This window comes from Lingula anatina, chromosome 10 (assembly GCF_051362555.1).
Source record: "Lingula anatina isolate TDL-2025a chromosome 10, LinAna3.0, whole genome shotgun sequence".
NCBI classification, from domain to species: domain Eukaryota; kingdom Metazoa; phylum Brachiopoda; class Lingulata; order Lingulida; family Lingulidae; genus Lingula; species Lingula anatina.
In genome coordinates this window covers 3291849-3316538 of record NC_141776.1, presented here as the reverse complement: position 1 = coordinate 3316538, position 24690 = coordinate 3291849, and the positions used below count along the sequence as shown (strand labels likewise).

The window sequence follows — 24690 nt, the reverse complement described above, 5'->3', positions numbered from 1 at the left end:
GAGAAAGTCACCGTATATAGGCCCTACGCAGTATTTTCCTAGAATTGTGATTAGAAGAAACTCACATGTCATTAGATATGCTGACAGTGTGTAGGTGACAGGGGTCCGATTCATAAGAAAAAAGAAGCCTCCTTAACCTCCACTTTCAGACCGATAGTTCTAGAAGTCGATAGTAGTTCATGAAATAAAGCATAAAAAATACACGGTCATCGTTTCAGACCTATAGATCTACAAATAAACTTACTTTCTCCAAGCCGATTATGATTGATGTTTCTTAAAGGGAGAGTTCCAAATTTGTGTATTAAAGTTAAAACAAACTTTTTAACCAAATTTATTTCGTGAAACGACCCAAGATCACGTGAGGAAGAGGGTATATAAGCCCCTCAACCAGTTTCCAGTCTATACCTGTTATCGTAGTAGACATATTGCTCATACATGCAGTGAGAGAAGTCGTCTTTAAAGGAAGAAAAACATGTCAACAAGGGAGTTGTTCAGGTGCGCATAATTACAATAAGTTTTGAGTTTAAGTTTTTAAGTTTATGATATGCAAAAAAAAAAAAGAACAAAATCTTGCATTTCTTGTATTGGATAAGGTTATTTCACGGCATTCATATACATCTGTTTTTTTAACTATAGAGCGACTATTGTGTTTTAAGTGCTTTATATTAATAAATGGTTAAATCATTAAGTATTTAATCGAATATTTCATCTGTAATATTTTAACATGTTCAGGTGGGCATAATTACAATACGTTTTGAGTTAAAGTTTTTAGGTTTGTGATATACAAAACAAGAAAAACAAGAAAAAAAAAAGAAAAAAGAAAGAACGAAATCCTGCATTTTTTGTATTGGATAAGGTTATTTCACGGCAGTCGTATAAATCTAAAAAAGAGACAAAATGTAAATACTGCTTGGTTTATTTAACTACATAGCGACTGTTGTGTTGAGTGCTTTGTATTACTTTATGGTTAAATCATAAAGTATTTAATCGAATATTTCAGCTCTAATATTTTACTGATCTGCTTTCCGAAATTTTCGAAGTTGCAATATACTACATGTACTACATATGGTCTACACAGAAATAAATCCTCTCCGGCTTTTATTACAGATTTCTCACTTTCCTGGTAATCTGTGGGCTAACAGCGGGGCACCAGGAGGCACAAGGTAACCGTACTACCTGATATGATTATTTCTTTTAATTCATTTAATTTCATATTACAATGTACTGAGCATGTTCTGATGTCTTTTATAAATAGTATTCCCATAGGGTAGGATACGTGCAATTTTTACCTGAATGATTTAGCACAAAATGTATACAGACTCATATAGGCATACATTTCATAATTATCAATGTGTACACCTGTAATTTTTACTTAGAAGAGACTTATGATAAACTTCCCATTAAATTGTTTGATATGCCAGTACTCAGATCCGCAAATCGACACCAAGACGCGGTCAGGTGTGCCTAACGTAAATGAGATGTGGCTGGCATCATTTTTCAATGTTTGTTCTTTACTGAAATAAAATTAGTGAGGTGAAATAAGAATCAAGTGCATCTTAATTATTTTTTCCAAGTACAATTAGACTATCTATTACACCAGAGCAAAATCAGCAAAATTGACTTTAAAATTAAACTTGAATATGTCGTTTTTATTTATTGGTTCTGGTAATCATGGACGAAATTTAACTTACAGATGCGGAGCTTAATGTTGATGAAAACAAACGTGCACTGCATCTCCCCAGGTATCGTGATTTTAATGAAACTTTACTATCTAATTAACTACATGCTGCTCATCTTATTTAGGCTTTTCTTTTTGTTTAAGTATTTAAGCCATCTCATCTTACTGTTTTACTTTTTTTTAATCTGAAAAGTCAATCGAACAGTTCATACTGATTAAATGTATTTTTTGACATTTTCGTGAAGATATAAAGGGATTGAAAGAAGTATATTTTCTTTGGAAGGTTCGGGATGCCATAAGCAAACAAAAATTTAAAAAAAGCTTTGAAACCGAGAAAGAGAAGAAATAATCAAGCAAGCGAATAAACGGCAAAATACTGCACTGGAAATTGTGTCAGTTAAAAACGCTTTATTCGATACGCTAAAACTTATTAAAGTGATCAGCAGACAAACCAAAAATCTAACTATTGTGCTTTCAGCTCCCTTCCCCTCAGCAAGGTCAAACATGCCGAGAAAGTCTTGGTGAAGACACCCCATCGAAAAGTCACTGTGGAATTCTCTGGGTACTTTGGCCGACGTAACAGCGTCGGGGTGCGGAAGAGAGACATTCTATTCGTGATCAAACGAGTGATCGAAGAAAGGACACTGAAAGGAATGAAAAGCGTCACCATATTCGACTTTGAGAAGGCTGCCAAAGCACTTAGTAAAAGAGTCGTCTTTGGCGACGCTGTGTATAAATTTGTTGTTAGCATTGTCAGATAGTTTATTGACTGCGTGTGATACATATTCAATAAGGTGCGTTGCAGATATGGCGGCATATTCACGACAATATCCATGCGTGAACTGCCTTGAGAATTTTTTACAAATAAATATCTGATAAGTGACATGTAGTTTCGCTCCTCCATTATTAATTACAACTCAGTCATTCTTTGCTAGTGGTGCACTGCGGGGGGACCATAACAAGAATGTTATTTAAATTTAGATAGCCGACCAAATTCTCATGACATCGTTGTGAATGTTTCAATAACAAATCAAAGAAGCTGCATGAGCAAGGAGGATATTGTTATAAAAGCAAAAGAAGAGAAAAAGCAGAAAATATATCGAAATTACCCTCAAAATGGCGTCTTTTTTTGTGGAATTTCGACCCTACCTCTATTTAGGAACAGTTTGTTTAGGGTTTGAATGAATTATTGAAGCAGGGAATACACCTACTGCAAGAAGATATAATAAACAGAATGTGCAAATGGTTATTTAAATAAAAATTTATTTGAAGTCACTGAAAAATGATCACAAAATTAGCTAAACTTACGATACATGCGGTGTCCCACCCCGATGAAAATTTCATCTAATCCTATCTTTCCGTATTAAAACTGTTCAATCGTCCAAAGTAGTATTTCGGTTAGTTTGTGTCACGAAATCCATGATAATATCAGTTTTCTTAAGAATTTCACATTTATTGCTCAGCAAGGTCGATATTTCTTCACCGCGTCCCAATATTACGTTCGCAACGCTGAAACTTCAGAGATCGATTCTTATCAGACGACTTTAAAATGCCGCGTGAAAATTATACATCGATAGCGATCTTCTTCCATACTCACTAACTGATGACGTCTACACACGAATGGCTTCTTTTACACACTAAAAAAAAACAGCTCAAACTGGCGGGTGGCCCATTCTGATAACATATCACGCAATGACGCTGTCGAGATAGGATGCAGGGCACAGGTGTAATTCCCTCGATTTAACCGTCACAGGATTGTTTATTGGGATCTTCTTTGTATGAAGGTGAGAAATAATGAGTTTCGTTTCATTTTTCTTCAATTGTTTCAACATATTTGTGTACCGATTGATTTTTACCATTCTATAAGTAGGGTGACTTCGTCTGAACTTTCGTTTTGCGTCTGTTTCACATGGGGGACTAAAGGTCATATTGAACATGGTGACGCGGTGATACCGTATTCATGTTCTCTTGTTCTCGAAAACTCAATCATCGAAATTGAATTACTTTTTTTTAGTTTTGTCTTAAATTAAGCTGCTACACTGTATTCCGTGCGTTTAAAATTTAACCGTCTGTAAAAACAGCAATAATGGATTACTAGCAACACTTACGTTACGCAATGAAGCACCGAAAATGGGTGAAGAAAATGTGTCTCAGTAATGCGTGTTTGCCACTCATAATGCACTGTACATGTACTTTGCTTGAATAAGCAATAAACTATTTGTGATCTTAGGTTATCCATTGTTCGTTATCAGCGTTAACAGATTCTTTGTGTGATTTTTTTTTCAGAATCCCAAGGGTGGATGCCTTAGTATGCACAGAACAGATATCACCATTGGTCTTCATATGTCAGGAAGAATGTTATAATTATGAACTTTGTGTTACACTGAACTTCATTTTGTTAAATTTTGTATTTAACTGAACTTTATTGTGTTAAAATAATAATAAAAAATAATAGTTCTGATAAAAAACTACAATCTGGAACATTCTTTAGATCAACTTTGTTCAGTGTGTGTCCCATATGACAGAGTTACAGTAAATAAAATATGTGCATTATTCCTCTGTGTTTGTCAATTCCATTTTAAAAGCATGTGAAAGTGGTGTGCCCCTCATGAATGAAGTGTGTATGGATAATAGCAAAAATATTGTTATTATTTACATGATTACAAAAAGTTTTTGTACCCGCGTCAATAACGTTACCGTGACCCACATATTCACCATTTTTATTAATTATGAAATGTGGATTAAATTCTTCAAAACCAGTTTTGAAGCATTGAGACAACACCCCCTTATGATTTAAACTAAAACTGAAAACATTCCATTAGACTTTCATTAGTTTGTGCAAAATATATTACCCAGGGTAACGCGTCTTGGATTTGGTGGGTATAGCTGTTCAACTCTCCTGTGTGCCCTAAAAAGGGCAGCTGCTGTTTCCCTTTTTATGAAATGATAAACTGTGATGGTGTAGCTATCACATCGCAAAATTACAGCTTCCCGGAGAAAGTTTGAAATTTTCGGTCAAATTCAACATTTTGTAACCACTAGCAAAGAATGACAGAACTACAACATCCACACATTTTTTTTAATCAGCACTCAATTCTTCATCTTCCTAAATCGACCTCCTGTTGTTGGCATCCAAATAATGTTTTTGTCTAAAAATTCATACATCTTTGACTGCAGACTTGACTTTTGAGTATTGAAAAAAACTGAAAAAACGTTCACCATGACCAATATTAACCCGATTCATGCACTTAGAGAAGGACTATTGTTTTTAAAACAAATGACAGGTGTTAAAACAGACATTTGAGTACAGACTATATCGCACTGACGAACCCAGTATTTTGTTTGGTGTGTGTGTGTGTGTGTGTGTGTGTGTGTGTGTGTGTTGGGGGGGACGCATTGTTCCCCCTAATCCCGCAAAGGAATCGTCAAAAAACATGTTAACTATGGTGTAAGTTTAGATAATTGACTTCTGATAACAATACATAGGGATAAAAAATAGCCCAATTTCTTTGACAGATACATTTTATTATTCATTCTCCAATAAACCTCTTTCAGCCACATATTGCGTTTGTTGAGACAATTGCGCCGTACATCAACAGCAATAAAAGGGGAATTCCCCAAAAATCTCCCTGTATTATAATACCTGCAGCTGAGTTGCCAGGTCGTTTCCAGCTGGTAAGTTAACGTGATATTTTACGTCAAATTTTCACGTCAAATTTTGAGGTGTGATGTCAGGCACATCAGTGTCAACGGGTGACATACAACAAGTCGTAGCTGACATGTAGCAGGGTTGGTGACATTTGGGTAAAAAAAAACTGCGCATGACAACATGTAAATTGCAGTGTTTACGCGTAAAGAGCGAGCTGGAAAATTCGACGTTTTAGTTTCGGTTTGTACCCGAGTGTGTTGTCCCGCTGAAAAAAAATAATTATCCTGTTTAAAGAAATTTGAGTGATCATTTGAACGGAAAGGATTGATTCACGTGTGTGTGTGTGTGTGTGTGTGTGTGTGTGTCCCTCATTGACCCTCACAATGACGTCGTGAGTTCACAGCAATGAAGGGGAATTCCTTAAAAATCCCCCTTGTCACCTCTATTAATAATACCTGCAGCTGAGTCGCCATTGTACAGGTCGTTTCCAGCTGGTGATATTTTATCAAATTTTGAGGTGTGATGTCAACCACATCAGTATCAACGGGTGACATACATCTAGTCGTAACTAAGATGTAGTAGGGTGGGTACGTGACATTTGGGTAAAATACTTGCGCAATACAGTATACAAATTGCAGTGTCTAGGCGTAAAGAGCGAGCTGGAAAATTTAACGTTTCATTTTCGGTTTGTACCTGAGTGTGCTGTTCAGATGATAAAACTATGACAGATATTTACGTACAGACTGTCTGACTGATCCGTTATTTTATTTAGTGGTCGTGTGTGTGCATTGGAGGGGGTGGGTGACGCATTGTTCCCCCGAACTCCACCATTATACATAACAATATGTTAAATATGGTGTAAGTCTAGATAACTGAAATGAGTATAACAAAACAGGAATAAAAAACAATCCTACTTCTTTGGCAGATATATGATCCATTCACCACTTAACATCTTTTAACCACATACAGTATTTCAAGAGGGGACCAGAAATAGAAGGGGGGTCAATACCGCCTTCAACCCCCCCCCCCCCGCCCTCCTCTAAATCCGCCACTACAAACAGGAATAGATATGAATATAAACAACCCTGTGTCTTTGGCAGATATACGATCCATTCTCCAGTAAACATCTTCCAACCACATATTGTGTTTGTTGAGACAATTGCGTCGTACATCAACAGCAATAAAAGGGGAATTCCCTAAAATTCCCCTCGTCACCTCTATTAATAATACCTGCAGTCGCCATTGTGTAGGTCGTTTCCAGCTGGTGAGTTAACGTGATATTTTATCAATTTTGAGGTGTGATGTCAACCACATCATTGTCAACGGGTGACATACAACTAGTCGTAACTGAGATGTCGAAGGAATGGTGATATTTGGGTAAAATCATGCGCATGACAACAAACAAATTTTACGCGTAAAGAGCGAGCTGGAAATTTTGACGTTTCGTTTTCGGTTGGTACTTGAGTGTGTTGTTCAGCTAAAAAATACTATTTCAGTTTTAAGGAATTTAAATGATTATTCAAACCGATATATAGGACTGATACGTGTGTGTGTGTGTGTGTGTGTGTGTGTCCCTCCCTCTTCCCATTGTGAAGTTCTATAAACGCTAGTGCTAAGGTAACTATAGGGTGTAGTGAACCGTTAATAGTACTGATAGTTTACATTTGCATACATATGAATGATATATTTTTTAAAAATTTAATTTATTTATTCCGATGTATCTAAGAATAACAGTTCGCATGTGGTGAACTATTAATGGTAGGCCTACTGATAGCTCGATTTCCATATATGTAATTTGGATATTTATTAATGAAAATTGTATCTACAGTTAAGTTTTCAGGTATTAAGGCATGGCATAATGCATGTCAGTTATGGACGTTCATTTAAAATCTAAATTAAGATCGAGTATAAAAGCAGCGAGCGAGCCACAGGACAGGGAGAGATATGATGAAATATAGTGAGATATAGACAGAAATATAGACTGAAAGGTAGAGAGACTTATACTGTTTTTACAGTGTAGACTGAGAGGTTGAGAGACATACACAGAGGGACATACATAGAGACCTGAATTTAACAGTCGGTTGATTAAATCATGTCGCAGAAAACTAAACCTGCCTGTCTCAGTTGTCTTATTGGTGAAAAGAAAATCTACGAACCTGAATAACCGAACCGGCTGGTTTTTACAAGGATCGCAAACGATTGACTCAAACTTGGAGAGGGAAAGGATTACACAATTAACAAAAATAAAAAGGCAAAGGGATGTTTTCTATACTTTCAAAAAGCCAGCTTGATCGGGCTTATCTTCAAAATATATTGTTTTTTTTCAAGGAGGAAGAATATGTTTCATTGCGCTGCGCTTGGCAAAAACAGCATATACATGTAGTAGACAAGGTAACTTTTATTATAATATGGGTCAAAGAAAAAGAAAAATAGTTTCATTTGTCATGCGCTGTTTATAACGCTTGTTAAAATAAATGTTCCTCGGTAAGAGAGGCAAAGGGGGTTTCATACAAGTTGTATCCCTGTAGGTCCTTCATGTACATGTAGGTATGTAGGTCACACGTAACCCGGCCGTTGTGCACCCCCTTCTCTCTCCCCCCCCCCCCCCCCCCCCCCCCCCCCGCTAACTACATACGCCATTGTATCGTTATCCTGATTTAAGTACAGTATATACCCAGACTGCGTATAACAATTTGCACCTGACTCAATCAGATTTATCTCTGTCACATACATGATCTTGTTTGATTGACCAATAACTTACTGCACTTGTTGAGACAAACACATCAGTAGCAATTAAGGGGAATTCCCTTTAAAATCCCCCCTCGTCACCTCTAATTATAGAAAGTCGCCATTTGTACGGGCCGTTTCCCACTGTTCACCAGGTTCACCAGGTACTTTATTAAAATGTGTTATATCTACTAAATAGATAAAAACGAGTGACATATAACCTCGTTGTCACTGGGTTGACGAATTGATGTTAATATTTTGGTATAATGTTCCTTCCTCCGTCATGACAAAATTGATGAAATTGTTTGTCAGTAAGGATCTCCGTGGGTATAATTTTGATATTACTTTCTCTTTAGACTTGAATGCATTTAACTTGACGATTTCCGAAATCCCCAAGTCTAAGGGATCATTTGACCAGAATGTTTTAATGATAACACTAATAGGATCCTTAATAGCGACATTTAAGCTGCACAGAACATTTCTTCTGGGCATGGTGTGGGTGGGTGGGTGGGGGGGTCACGACAGATGGGGGAGGGATTGAGACCACGGATGGATGTGATAATGTAATAGCAATTTATTTTTTATACATTTTTGCATATTTTATGTTACGGTGGCGTCTGTGTGCCAAGCTGCATCTTTTATTATACGTGGGTCTGTACATATTAAGTACATATTGCACATTTAGTCTTTTTTATATATTTCAATTTGTATTGTATATCCATCTTATTTCAGACGAGTGAAATTTAGACATACTACATGTATTAAGTTGCACTCTTCGTTGGAATGTCTACAGTATAGCCGCCAGCCAGTATGGGTAACACCCCGCTTCACAGTGCTGCAGAAAATGGAGATATAGAGAAGTTACAGGATCTGCTGACTACTGGGCAGTGCAAAATCAATGACCAGAACAGGGTAACAACTTTGATTTCTCTCTCTTTAGTTACGCCCTTGTCGATATTTTTTAATAGATTTTAACACTACACGTAAAAAATAAACGGTCTGCTTTTGCGTTTGCATGTTCCTATGATATTTTTTTTTCCATACAAACCACTATGGTGCAGTGTTATAATGCAGCCCCTATACAGAAGCCAAACTTATAGTTAACACGGCACCCATCAAAATATATATATATTTTTTTTCAGTTAAGCCAGATCATCAAAACCCGATACTTTTGTCTATGACACTTGAACTATATGTGCTTAATCACATTGCTTGTACATATCCACAGGCTGGGATGACACCACTTTTCTTTGCTGCCAGTGGCGGCCACACACAATGTGTCCAGCTTCTCCTCCAACACGGGGCGGATACCAGTATACAGGATGAGGTGAGTGTAGAATAGTCAGAACACAGCAGCATGGCCACATTTACGTACAGTAACTTTTTTCTTAAAGTCGTCAGAAGAAGCATTATTATGGTTTAATGTCTACAGTATAGCCGCCAGCCAGTATGAAGAACACACTGCTTTGCATGGCCGCAGTATATGGAGATATAGAGGATTTACAGCGTCTGCTGACTGCCGGGAAGTGCGATATCAATGGCCAGCACAGGGTAACAACTTTGATTTCTCTCTCTTTAGCTACGCTGATGTTTATATTTTTAATAGAACTTAACGCTGCACGTAAGAAATAACGATTTATTTAATGCAGACGACCCATGCCATAGACTGAATCATCCACTGTATCATTTCACTTTTCCTTCCCTCTTTCCGCTACTCGAGGGTTTCTATGTGATAAGCTAGACATATACCAATGTAAACGATATAATAAGTTCAACAAGTATTCAATACATGTAACAGATTTTTTATACATTTACCACGTGCACATATGAAATAAACGATCTGCTTTTGCGTTGGCATCTTCCTATAATATGTTGTTTCCATACAAACCACTATGGTACAGTGTTATAACAATCACAGCGTTGTACATACCCGTATCAACAAAGGGCTAGCTGTTAATGCAGCCCCTATACAGAACCAAACTTATAGTTAACACGGCACCCATCAATATATATATATATATATATATATATATATATATATATATATATATATATATATATATATATATATATATTTCTACTGCACTTGAAATATATGTTTTTAATCAGATTGTTTCTACTTATCCACAGTGTGAGAGGATACCACTTCACTGGGCTGCACACCGCGGCCACACACAATGTGTCCAGCTTCTCCTCCAACACGGGGCGGATACCAGTATACAGGATGTGGTGAGTGTAGAATAGTCAGAACACGGCAGTACGGCTATACATTTATGCACATTGTCATTTTTCCTTAAGTTGTGAGAAGAAACATTATTGTGGTTTATATTTTATATGAATAAATCAACATAAAGCACATTGTAAAATAGAACACGGCATAATGTTTTCAGTAGTTCAACTAGTTAAGTATTATTACATGTGAAGTGTGATGTTAAATATAGAAGTACAAATAAAGTTATTTCATTTAATATCCATTATTTCTTTCAATATTTTACATAGAATTGACAACTTGAAATGATGATTTTATTAATCCACTGCATCACTGAGCTATTAATACAGACCCAATACAGAGGCCAAATTTAATATTAACACAGCACCGATCATTTTGTTCAGTTAAGCTTTGTCATCAAACCCAATACTCTTTTCTACTGCACTTGAAATATGTGTGTTTAATCAGATTGTTTCTACTTATCCACAGTTTGAGATGACACCACTTCACCGTGCTGCACTCTGCGGCCACACACAATGTGTCCAGCTTCTCCTCCAACACGGGGCGGATACCAGTATACAGGATACGGTGAGTGTAGATTAGTCAGAACACAGCAGTATGGCTACATTTACGTACATCGTCATTTTCCTTAAGTTGTGAGAAGAAACATTAATGTGGCTTATATTCTATTGACCAAGTCTTTTTCTCATTTATGAATAAATCAACATAAAGCACATTGTAAAATAGAACACGGCATAATATTTTCAGTAGTGCAATTAGTTAAGTATAATTATGTTTGAAGTGTGATGTTAAATATAGAAGTACAAACAAAGTTATTTCATTAAAAATCCATTATTTCTTTCAATATTTTACACAGAATAGACAAACTAAAGTGATGATTTATCAATCCACTGCCTCACTGAGCTGTAAATACAGGCTCAATACAGATGCCAAATTTAATATTAACACAGCACCAATCATTTTGTTCAGTTAAGCTTTGTCATCAAACCCAATACTCTTTTCTACTGCACTTGAAATATATGTTTTTAATCAGATTGTTTCTACTTATCCACAGTTTGAGATGACACCACTTCACCGTGCTGCACTCTGCGGCCACACACAATGTGTCCAGCTTCTCCTCCAACACGGGGCGGATACCAGTATACAGGATAAGGTGAGTGTAGAATAGTCAGAACACAGCAGTACGGCTATACATTTATGCACATTGTCATTTTTCCTTAAGTTGTGAGAAGAAACATTATTGTGGTTTATATTCTATATGAATAAATCAACATAAAGCACATTGTAAAATAGAACACGGCATAATGTTTTCAGTAGTTCAACTAGTTAAGTATTATTACATGTGAAGTGTGATGTTAAATATAGAAGTACAAATAAAGTTATTTCATTTAATATCCATTATTTCTTTCAATATTTTACACAGAATAGACAAACTAAAGTGATGATTTATCAATCCACTGCCTCACTGAGCTGTAAATACAGGCTCAATACAGATGCCAAATTTAATATTAACACAGCACCAATCATTTTGTTCAGTTAAGCTTTGTCATCAAACCCAATACTCTTTTCTACTGCACTTGAAATATATGTTTTTAATCAGATTGTTTCTACTTATCCACAGTTTGAGATGACACCACTTCACCATGCTGCTCTCTGCGGCCACACACAATGTGTCCAGCTTCTCCTCCAACACGGGGCGGATACCAGTATACAGGATAAGGTGAGTGTAGAATAGTCAGAACACAGCAGTATGGCTATACATTTATGCACATTGTCATTTTTCCTTAAGTTGTGAGAAGAAACATTATTGTGGTTTACATTCTCTTGACCAAGTCTCTTCTAATTTATGAATAAATCAACATAAAGCACATTGTAAAATAGAACACGGCATAATGTTTTCAGTAGTTCAACTAGTTAAGTATTATTACATGTGAAGTGTGATGTTAAATATAGAAGTACAAATAAAGTTATTTCATTTAATACCCATTATTTCTTTCAATATTTTACATAGAATTGACAACTTGAAATGATGATTTTATTAATCCACTGCATCACTGAGCTATTAATACAGACCCAATACAGAGGCCAAATTTAATATTAACACAGCACCGATCATTTTGTTCAGTTAAGCTTTGTCATCAAACCCAATACTCTTTTCTACTGCACTTGAAATATATGTGTTTAATCAGATTGTTTCTACTTATCCACAGGAAGGGAGGACACCACTTCACTGGGCTGCAGATCACGGCCACACACAATGTGCCCAGCTTCTCCTCCAACACGGGGCGGATACCAGTATAACTGCTTGTGTGAGTGTAGAATGGTCAGAACACAGCAGTATGGCAACATTTACGTACATCTTCCTTTTTCCTTAAGCTGTGACAAGAAACATTATTGTGGTTTACATTCTCTTGACCAAGTCTCTTCTAATTTATGAATAAATCAACATAAAGCACATTGTAAAATAGAACACGGCATAATGTTTTCAGTAGTTCAACTAGTTAAGTATAATTACGTGTGAAGTGTGATGTTAAATATAGAAGTACAAACAAAGTTATTTCATTTAATATCCATTACTTCTTTCAATATTTTACATAGAATTGACAACTTGAAATGATGATTTTATTAATCCACTGCATCACTGAGCTGTTAATACAGACCCAGTACAGATGCCAAATTTAATATTAACACAGCACCGATCATTTTGTTCAGTTAAGCTTTGTCATCAAACCCAATACATTTTTTCTACGGCACTTGAAATATATATGTTTAATCACATTGTTTGTACATATCCACAGTGGCGGAAGACACCACTTCACTTGGCTGCCAGTGGCGGCCACACACAATGTGTCCAGCTTCTCCTCCAACACGGGGCGGATACCAGTATACAGGATAAGGTGAGTGTAGAATAGTCAGAACACAGCAGTATGGCAACATTTACGTACATCTTCCTTTTTCCTTAAGCTGTGACAAGAAACATTATTGTGGTTTACATTCTCTTGACCAAGTCTCTTCTAATTTATGAATAAATCAACATAAAGCACATTGTAAAATAGAACACGGCATAATGTTTTCAGTAGTTCAACTAGTTAAGTATAATTACGTGTGAAGTGTGATATTAAATGTAGAAGTACAAATAAAGTTATTTCATTTAATATCCATTATTTCGTTCAATATTTTACAACTTGAAATGATGATTTTATTAATCCACTGCCTCACTGAGATGTTAATACAGGCTCAATACAGATGCCAAATTTAATATTAATACAGCACCGATCATTTTGTTCAGTTAAGCTTTGTCATCAAACCCAATACTTTTTTCTACTGCACTTGAAATATATGTGTTTAATCACATTGTTTCTACTTATCCACAGTTTGAGATGACACCACTTCACTCGACTGCCAGTGGCGGCCACACACAATGTGCCCAGCTTCTCCTCCAACACGGGGCGGATACCAGTATACAGGATAAGGTGAGTGTAGAATAGTCAGAACACAGCAGTATGGCTATACATTTATGCACATTGTCATTTTTCGTTAAGTTGTGAGAAGAAACATTATTGTGGATTATATTCTATTGACCAAGTCTTTTCTCATTTATGAATAATTCAACATAAAGCACATCTTGAAATAGAACAGGGCATAATGTTTTCAGTAGTTCAACTAGTTAAGTATTATTACGTGTGAAGCGTGCTTTTGAATATAGAAGTACAAAGTTTAAATAAGATTAAATATCCATGATTTCTTTCAATATTTTACATAGAATTGACAAATTGAAATTATTATTTTATTTATCTACTGTAACACTGGGCTAGCTGTTAATACAGCCTCTGTAAAGAAGCCAAACCTAATGTTAACTCGGCACCGATCAGTTTTTTAAAAATTATATTTAACTAATGTAACTAATGTAAATACTTTCAAGAATATAACACGTAACACGCCCAGTTTAAGAAACTAATGGAATTATTGAAAGCATAAAAAATGAATATTTAATGTTTCTGATAAATATTTTATATTATTTTAAAGCATTAAAAATTAAAATATCCAAAATACATGTGTATGATCCTTTTATCCGCTTCGTGTTCCTTAACTTTTTATAACATTTGTTCTTGGGAATATTTTTCCTCTTGGGAAAACTTTTGTTTAGTTGTTACGTTGTAAAGTAAATGAAATACACTTTCACTAATTGCCAGTTATAATTGAAGAATAATCAAATGAGTAAAAGGAAAGGGAATAATAATTTCTTTAACAGTCAACAAGTGTAGAATTGTTTTCGCAGTAGAAAAAGATGGAACATGTCAGTCACATAGCCCGATTTGATTGGTTATTTTATTTATTTATTTTTTCAGTTAAGCCTTATTATCAAACCCGAAACTTTTTTTTACTGCATTTGAAATATATGTTTTGTCATATACTTTGTACATATCCACAGTTTTACAAGAGGACGCCACTTCACTGTGCTGCCAGTGGCGGCCACACACAATGTGTCCAGCTTCTCCTCCAACACGGGGCGGATACCAGTATACAGGATGAAGTGAGTGTAGAATTGTCGAAATATATATTATAACGTGGCTCCGCTTTATTTTCTCGAGTCACATAAAACAATTATTTCTTTATCGCATTATTCTTAAGTCTGTAGTTCATTACTTGTATTGATGTACATGAAAAAGCATTTCATGTTAAAGTATTTGGGCAACATACTGTAAGTCATGCATATGTATTTAATCTGAATGGTATGTATGTGAGATAACACACTGTCATCCTAGCGATATATGCCAGAACACCTCATTAAAGTCGCAGCACATTATGTGACATTGAGAGAAAGACCTGGCATTTCACTCTGAAACATACATTAGGGCCAATAAGCAGTATATTGCCATGGTCACATACCGTATCATCTCTAGGTATGTACAAGAATAGTGTATCTTTAAAATTAGGGGAGGGCTGGAAAACACTTTTCACCGGTCTGTATAAAGCGGTTTCAATTTTGTCCCCTATAGTTCATAATAATTTCTTTATATATATCGTAGGCGAAAAAGACACCAAGAATGTTGGCAGAAGAAAAAGAGCACACTGCCGTAGTTGAACTGCTGAGGCGTTTTGAAATACATGACATACAGGTATATTTACCAGTGAGAAAGTGTTAAACGCATATTGGATTATGATGCATTGAGCTTTAATAGTAATTTTTTTATATTGGAGAATCGTTTGTAGTTGCTAATTTTGTAGGACTGTTGTGTACGTAATTTTTTTGGTGTTTTTGAACATCTTGTGTTACATTCCTTTAAAGATATCTCATGGAAATATTTGATTCGTGAATTAATATACAAGGAATATATTGAAATTTAGGCAGAGCCCCAGAGTACAGCGCGTTGGGGGCTATATTTATTGGCATAACTGCATACGGGTGTCTTGATATATGTAGTATACATGTATCTGTATTCACCTTATACCGGTACCTACAAAATAGCCTTGTTAATTCCTTACAGCTGTACATTCATACCAGAACTTTAGAGCACCTTGCTGAAATATTAGGCCCTGAAGAATATGGCATATTTAACCTGACCAACTTAGACCCGAACTTTCCTTATCTGCTTCAAATCAGAAAAATTCTAGGAGTGAAAGATTGGCTTGCCATGAACAATCACACCACTATTAAAGATATAAGGGATGGGCTACTGGCTGCAAACCTTCCGCGACTGTCCCGTAAGTAATCCACTAAAGTTAACCGCTATTATTTCGATGTTATAAAAATCATCTTATTGCATGATCTCGATGCAACAGAAATCGAACTGTAAGATTGGGGATAAATAGAAAAGATAAGGGTAAAATATAGATAAAATGTATACCTTTATATACATGGATGTGTGGCTGTATCAAGGAATTTCTCTTTTTGCCGTACTTATTTATTAATCTATTTATTTATTATTTTATTTATTTATTTTTTTGCCCAGTGAATTGTAATATTTATTTGGCCAAGATATGTCTACAAAGATGGCAGTAAACTAATGTAAATATGTATTTATGTGCGCTGTTAACATGTACACTAAAACGACCAATTGCCTGCTTCACATTTTTTAATTAACTGACTGAGTATGAAAAACACATCAGACCCAGTGTCTGCATCTCACTATATTTAAGATCTATTAATTTTTATTTGTAACAGGTGCGGCAGTAGAGTATTATACTCAGGTGGTAATAAATATCTCAAACATGCCCCCCGATGAATTTGAAACACTCTGTAGAACCCTGACCACTGCAAAGTACATGCACCAGCACACACCAAGTTCAACGACCCGTGGTCTTAAAAGTGCAAGGTGAGTGAAGTTTCGCCATGGCGTGAGGTGTTGGAATATCAACGTTTTTTCTTCGATTATTTTTTTCTGGTATATATGGGAAATCGTTGCGTTAAGCTAGGCATTAATGAATATACAGGTATATCACGCACACACACACCCACACACATTTTAGAATACAGGGTACTTTTCTCAATTGCTTGTGCGCCCTCCGTTTGTTTGCATACGTGTGCATGCATGTACTTGTACGCACGTGTGTTTATCTGCAAGCATGTATGCATTTTCTGTCATAATACACATGTATCCTTCATGTTCACAGTTTACCATTGGATCAATACCGCCAGGACGCGTTCATTGCGCACAGTGAAGAGGATGAGTCCACTATAGAACCAGTCCTGCTCCAGCTAAAAGAAAGCGGGATCCAGTGTTGGTACGACAAAGAAGACCTCATTCCTGGAACATATGTGATTTATGAAACTGTTGAGGCGATTAGTGCATCTATGTTTTCCATCTTGTTCCTGTCCAAGAGTTTTATCCAGAGTGGTCGGTGCAAATTCGAGATGGAGAATATCATACGGAATGCCACAGAGAAAGAGCATGGCGTCATCCCTGTTGTTATGAACATAACGCCAGAGGAATTTCCTGATGGATTACGCAACTGGAAACATTTCTTTTTCGATGATCAAGAGCTCGTTTCAAAGATTTTGGCAGTTATAAAAGGTATTGAAGTTTTTTTTTTTTTTTTTTTTTTTTAAATTTTGCTGTATCTTTTGTTGTAAGGGCCTCATACCCAGTATTATAGATATTAACATAGATGGATATATATATGTTAAGCCATTTCTTCGTATATAAGATAGATAATTTATAAGTGCTAAATTTATTCTACGTATTTTAAACCAGCCATTTAGATGGAATATCATGTTTCTATATTGATCGACACTTATTGACAACAGAGAATATTTGTGATATTGTTTTACATTTACACATGCATATATACTATATGCTTATCTTCCATTAAAACAGGGCCAAAAGTAATCCCCACGTATGGCCAACTTCGACAAGAGAACGGGATTTTGCGAGACGAGAACGAGGTTTTACGAGACGAAGTCCGGAAATTGACAGATAAACTTCGTCTTCAGAGCCAATAAATGGATGTCAGTCGACGTAACGTGGTTTTATGTAACTGGCATATATAAGGCTTGATGTCTCAAATGATCTTAAAATTACACCAGAGTATATTTGATTAAATAAATGGTTGTTTCATTCCTTGAACTCTTTGTACAATTATTTTGTGAAACTGCTCGAGTGATGTGGTCTTCTTGTACATTTTATATTCATTCCAATGCCAGGCCCACTGATTGTGTTTATATGTACGGGGGAGATCTCCTTATAACTACTTCATACTCAGTACTCCTCGTAACACGTGTCACACCGTATTCTTCATTCTTATTCCTAAATTTCATTTTAGCCACTCAATCAATGATATGGTTACTGATGACTTTTTTTAATAGAAAACTGTGTACTAGTATATATATATGTGTCTACGAAAATTGGCGGCCATTTTGGATATATCATTTTTCCCATTTGGGATTCCTTGGGATTTTAGTATCTCGAGCAAATACAAAACGTTTAATATCATTCCCAGGACGTTACCATGATTTTTTTTCTCTTTTTTATAATTTGTTTTATAAAAACGTAATAAAACGTTCTGTGTTTTCTGAGAAGCTTCAGTGTAATAAATATGTTGCCATTTTGACCAGGTTCACCACAGGTTTTGTCAATTCAACCTGAACTATTAGACTACACATTTATTATGCTGTAAATTCTACGCTTAATGCTTAAATATCAACAAAGGTTTTGTTTGTGATATCATGCTTAGTGTAGGAGTAGAACTTCCACTGATTCTGTTGGGTATCATAGCTGTAATTTCATAAAGTGAACTTTAATTAATTTATTTTTATTTATTTATTCATTTATTTATTATTTGCCGTACGTTTCCATACCACTGTATACTGGGTATTGAATGTAGAAAGCAAATTGTTTTCTCGTTTGTTTCTGTTCAGTTTTGTTGTCGGTGACAAAAATTCATGTTATGTAATCGTTTTCGAAAAAGGTTTATGGTTTCAAAAGCTGTGCACTTACTGACTAGTAGAAAAAGCAGTGTATTTTTACATATCTTTCTTATATATAATGCATATGACCTGATTTTTAAGGATAAGATTTCTATGCTACATGTATAAAGTATTCCTTTTTTAATCTTGTATGTTTTTGATCTTAATGAGAAATGCTATAGATTTACAACATAGTATGTTACCACTCTTTATACATCATGGTTCCAAACCATAAATTTGTTCAAGCGTGCAAGTTCAGGCCCGTAGCCAGCAATTTCAAAAGGGGGTTTCTTTTTCTGAAAAAGTGGACCTTTTCCCATAAAAATGTAATATACCTAGATCAATTTTTAACCAAAGTGGACTTTTCCCAGCAAAAGGGGCGATTCTTTCGAACCCCCGAACCCTCCTGGCTACGGGCCTGAAGTTCTTTTTTTTTATCTATATGAGACAAGTTATAGAGTTACCAAGTTTATAGTATGTCATCACCTACTATATCATGGTTCCAAACCATAACTTAAATCATTTTTAGTGTGTTTGTGAAAAGTGCGATTTCTACTAATGTACTGGTACATGCAATATACGTTCATGTATATTATCACCTCGTATCTCAAATTCCACAATGGTATGTCCTATATTGGGTTCCTATACTTAGATAGATCCATCTGGATCGACCTAACTTCCTGGTGGTTTGCGTTAAATTGCTATCACCTCAAGAGGCTTAAATGTCTGTCATGCCTACAGAATCAGCTAGGGTAAAGATAATTACCCCCTAACAGCTTTGCTAGGCGTGACAATTTAGTGAGACTCCCCAGGGAGACAGATCGATCCAAAACTATGTGGGAATGGTCTCCTAAATTACAGCTTAAACCCATGGTCTGTCATGTGCTTTGCGTAGTCTAAGTTTGTAATTAAGTTTGTTGAGTTATATACATTGCTGTCGCTTTTGTTTCTTAGTGCTGAAATAAAACGAATCAGAAAAATGTTTAAAATGGTTCGAATTTTTAATGGAAGTTAAGGTTTAATGTGGTTTGATAACCGGTAGACACAGTCAAACCACACTGCTTTTTTACTTGGTGGTTTGATAAACGAAAGTTAGGGAAAAAATGTCGTCTATCGTTAAGTTTATTTTATACCTGTCGGGAATAATAATAATATCTTCTGGCAGTAAACATCTTTGGAATATTACTGATTCACAATCAAAGATCACTACAAGAACAGACGTATAAACGGACGACAGTGCAAACGAAAAAAAAAAAAAAAGATGTATATTAAAGTTATTATCGTGCAAAGTGACCGTTTATCTTTCGCCAAATCATAAATTTTTTTTTTTTCATTTCAAATACCTGTTGCATACTCTGAATATCTACTCTAAATATGCCCAAAGCTTGCGCGAACAATGGAGATAGTGTGTAGCTTAATTGTACGAGTGAAAGATAAATTAATAGAAATCTTCAAAACTATTCGCTTCAAAATCGGTCACATTACGTCCTGCGCACACCGTGCCCATTGAGCTCAACAACAACAAAATAAGAGTCATCTGACGTTACACATATGTCAGGCATGAACGGTAACCTACTTTCTAAACAAAAGTCACCTGAAACTTAAAATCCATCTTGCTGTAGGCTGCCGGTACGTAGCTCAGCATACGAGCCTTCGTGTGAGCCGGTCATGTGATATAGGCAGAAACTGCCTCCTTGCGGTGGTTCCTTATCTGACCTTAACCAGAGTATCTAGTAATATAGGGGGATCTGAACATACAACCATATGAACCAATAGCTGTAAGAGATAATATAAGATCAGTAAATATAATAAGTAGGGGTGCGGGGACAAACGCCTGCATTGATGCAGTGGATAGGTCGACACGTTATAAGTAGAGGACGGCGTACCCATACAAGAACCTCTGGGTATTGGCTTGGACCCTGTATGCTTCGATGCTTAGTCAGGCCTAGTTTTGTGTACGGAATCTCGTTTTCTCTCGTCACTAGTTTGTTTTGGGGTGTCTATATCGGCTTATTGAGTCTACAAGACGACTCAGCTCTGTAGTCGACAACTTCAGTAAAAATGTCTTGGAAATGTAAAATAAAGCTAAAAAATTAGAGACAACCTTACGCCTTTTAAATATTCTCAAGCTAGATAGGGTCTTTCTCGAACCTTTTATATTAAAATATCATATGAATACACGCTGTCCAGTATAAATGTCGATATATATGGCATTTTAATCTAGGTGAACTATTTGACGTCGGTGACAGTCCACCTTACACTATCAAAGTACTGTATGCATATCTTCGCTCTGACTTCCTTGATAGATCGAATTTCGTGTAAACAAAAAGGTCAAATTACTTACGAACACGATTTAAATCTCGTTCCTTATTGTCTCGTTATAAGCCACTAACTGAAAAAAAAACGCTTATATAAGAATTAAATACGCAGCGCTGAGTAAGATGTTGACTGCTTACATATAGTCTATAAACGTTATCCAATTTTTATTTCTTATGATAATAGGCTAATATTTTCCCAATTTGGAGCATGGACCTGTTCATATAGTACATGTATATATACATGAAGCATATATTAGATTTAGAATGGAGAAAGTCACCGTGTATACGCAGTGATTTCTTAGAATTGTGATTAGAAAAAACTCACATATGTCATTAGATATGCTGACTGTGTGTAGGTGACAGGGGGCGTTTCAAAAGAAAAAAAAAGAAACCGCCTTAACCTCCACTTTCAGACCGATAGGTCTAGAAGTCGGTAGTAGTTCATAAAATAAAACATAAAAAATACACGGTCATTGTTTCAGACCTATAGATCTACAAATAAACTTGCTTTCTCCAAGCCGGTTAACTTATAATTGATATTTCTTAAAAGAAGAGTTCCAAATTTGTGTATTAAAGTTAAAACAAACTTTTTGACTAAATTTCTTTCATGAAACGACCCCAGATCACGTGAGGGAGGGGGTATATAAGCCCCTCAGCCAGTTTCCAGTCTATACCTGTTATCGTAGCAGACATATTGCTCATACAGGCAGTGAGAGAAGTCGTCTCTAAAGGAAGAAAAACATGTCAACAAGGGAGATGTTCAGGTGCGCATAATTACAATACGTTTTGAGTTAAAGTTTTTAGGTTTGTGATATACAAAACAAGAAAAAAAGAAAAAAGAAAGAACGAAACCCTGCATTTCTTGTATTGGATAAGGTTAATTTACGGCATTCATATAAATCTAAAAAAGAGACAAAATGTAAATACTGCTTGGTTTATTTAACCACAGAGCGACTATTGAGATAAAAGTGCTTTATATTACTTTATGGTTAAATCATGAAGTATTTAATCGAATATTTCCGCTCTAATACTTTACTGATCTGTTTTCCGAAATTTTCGAAGTTGCAATGTACTACATGTACTACATGTGGTCTACACAGAAATAAATCCTTCCCGGCTTTTATTACAGATTTCTCACTTTCCTGGTAATCTGTGGGCTAACAGTGGGACACCAGGAGGTACAAGGTAACCGTAATACCTGATATGATTCTTTCTTTTAATTTATTTGATTTCATATTACACTGTACTGAGCATGTTCTGATGTCTTTTATAAATAGTATTCCCATAGGGTAGGATACGTGCAATTTTTACCTGAATGATTTAGCACAAAATGTATACAGACTCATATAGGCCTACATTTCATTACTACCAATGTGTACACCTGTGATTTTTACTTAGAAGAGACTTATGATAAACTTCCCATTAAATTGTTTGATATGCCAGTACTCAGATCCGCAAATCGACACCAAGACGCGGTCAGGTGTGCCTAACGTAAATGAGATGTGGCTGGCATCATTTTTCAATGTTTGTTCTTTACTGAAATAAAATTAGTGAGGTGAAATAAGAATCAAGTGCATCTTAATTATTTTTTCCAAGTACAATTAGACTATCTATTACACCAGAGCAAAATCAGCAAAATTGACTTTAAAATTAAACTTGAATATGTCGTTTTTATTTATTGGTTCTGGTAATCATGGACGAAATTTAACTTACAGATGCGGAGCTTAATGTTGATGAAAACAAACGTGCACTGCATCTCCCCAGGTATCGTGATTTTAATGAAACTTTACTATCTAATTAACTACATGCTGCTCATCTTATTTAGGCTTTTCTTTTTGTTTAAGTATTTAAGCCATCTCATCTTACTGTTTTACTTTTTTTTAATCTGAAAAGTCAATCGAACAGTTCATACTGATTAAATGTATTTTTTGACATTTTCGTGAAGATATAAAGGGATTGAAAGAAGTATATTTTCTTTGGAAGGTTCGGGATGCCATAAGCAAACAAAAATTAAAAAAAAGCTTTGAAACCGAGAAAGAGAAGAAATAATCAAGCAAGCGAATAAACGGCAAAATACTGCACTGGAAATTGTGTCAGTTAAAAACGCTTTATTCGATACGCTAAAACTTATTAAAGTGATCAGCAGACAAACCAAAAATCTAACTATTGTGCTTTCAGCTCCCTTCCCCTCAGCAAGGTCAAACATGCCGAGAAAGTCTTGGTGAAGACACCCCATAGGAAAGTCACTGTGGAATTCTCTGGGTACTTTGGCCGACGTAACAGCGTCGGGGTGCGGAAGAGAGACATTCTATTCGTGATCAAACACGTGATCGAAGAAGGGACACTGAAAGGAATGAAAAGCGTCACCATATTCGACTTTGAGAAGGCTGCCAAAGTGCTTCGTAAAAGAGCCGTCTTTGGCGACGCTGTGTATAAATATGTTGTTAGTATTGTCAGATAACTGTTTGTTGACTGAGTGTGATACATAGGCCCTATACAATAAGGTGTGTTGCAGATATGTCGGCATATTCACGCCAATGTCCATAAGTGAACTGCCTTTGGGAATTTAAACAAATAAATATCTGATAACCGACATGTAGTAGCACTCCTCCATTACTAATTACAACTACAATATTCACGCATTTTTTTTTTTTTTTTTTTTTTGTAAATATTTGCCAGCTCTCAATTATTGATCATTCTCAATAATCGATAATATTTGTCTAAAAATCATACATCTTTGACTGCAGACTTGACTATTGAGTACTGAAAACTGAATAAAAACGTTCACTATGCCCATTGCAGTACGTCTGAATCAAAACCTTCACTGTGACCATTATTAACCCGATTCATGCACTTAGAGAAGAACTATTTAAGGAATTAAAACAAGTGACAGGTATTAAAACTGTGGCTGACATTTAAGCACAGATCCTAACGCACTGACAGATCCAGTATTTTGTTAAGGGAGCGTGTGTGTGTGTGTGTGGGGGGGGGGGGGGGGACGCATTGTTCCCCCTTATTCCGCCAAGGTATCGTCTAAACGATATGTTAGATATGGTGTAAGTCTAGATTATTTACGTATAAGAATACATAGAAATAAAATACAACCCTATTTCTTTGGCAGATAATATGATATTTTCTACAGTAAACCGCTAACAGCCACACATTGCGTTTGTTGAGACAGTTTGAGACAGTTGCGTCGTACATCAATAGCAATAAAAGGGGAATTCCCTTAAAATCCCCCTTGTCACCTCTATTAATAATACCTGTAGCCGAGTCGCCATTGTGCAGGTCGTTTCCAGCTGGTAAGTTAACGTGATATTTTATCAAATTTTGAGGTGTGATGTCAACCACATCAGTGTCAACGGGTGACATACAACTAGTCGTAACTAAGATGTAATAGGGTTGTTGACATTTCGGTAAAAAACTGCGAATTACAACATGTAAATGGCAGTGTTTACGCGTAAAGAGCGAGCTGGGAAATTTGACGTTTCGGTTTCGGTTTGTACCTGAATGTGTTGTCCCGCTAAAAAAATAATAATCCAGTTTAAAATGATTTGAATGGTTATTTGCACTGATAGGAATGATATGTGTGTGTGTGTGTGTGTGTGTGTATGTGTGTGCGTTTGTGTAGGTGTGTGTGTGTGCGTTTGTGTAGTGTCTCTCCTCCCACTTCTCATTGTG

The 24690-nt window shown here is 35.8% G+C and overlaps 2 protein-coding genes and 2 long non-coding RNA genes across 4 annotated transcripts; all 4 read left to right on the top strand.

Moving 5' to 3' along the window:
• The first annotated feature begins 1677 nt into the window (after positions 1-1677).
• Positions 1678-23803, top strand: LOC106150615 (uncharacterized). The gene is made up of 3 exons (XR_015331369.1): positions 1678-1742; positions 2157-2472; positions 23514-23803. It is a non-coding gene; the product is annotated as an uncharacterized LOC106150615 (long non-coding RNA).
• On the top strand, positions 2595-4231 carry LOC147759401 (uncharacterized). Its single transcript, XR_015331370.1, has 2 exons — positions 2595-3462; positions 3965-4231. It is a non-coding gene; the product is annotated as an uncharacterized LOC147759401 (long non-coding RNA).
• On the top strand, positions 6562-10332 carry LOC112042700 (26S proteasome non-ATPase regulatory subunit 10-like). Its single transcript, XM_086997777.1, has 4 exons — positions 6562-6591; positions 8787-8966; positions 9283-9381; positions 10185-10332. The coding sequence occupies exons 2-4, from the start codon at positions 8865-8867 to the stop codon at positions 10296-10298; spliced, it is 315 nt and encodes a 104-aa protein (XP_086853903.1). The 5' UTR covers positions 6562-6591; positions 8787-8864; the 3' UTR covers positions 10299-10332.
• LOC106166991 (uncharacterized) lies at positions 10894-19822 on the top strand. Its single transcript, XM_086997776.1, has 10 exons — positions 10894-11437; positions 11906-12004; positions 12495-12593; positions 13083-13181; positions 14717-14818; positions 15315-15404; positions 15774-15990; positions 16451-16601; positions 16900-17300; positions 17604-19822. Exons 1-10 carry the CDS (start codon positions 11345-11347, stop codon positions 17726-17728), a joined length of 1476 nt encoding a protein of 491 aa, XP_086853902.1. The 5' UTR covers positions 10894-11344; the 3' UTR covers positions 17729-19822.
• Positions 23804-24690: the final 887 nt, after the last annotated feature.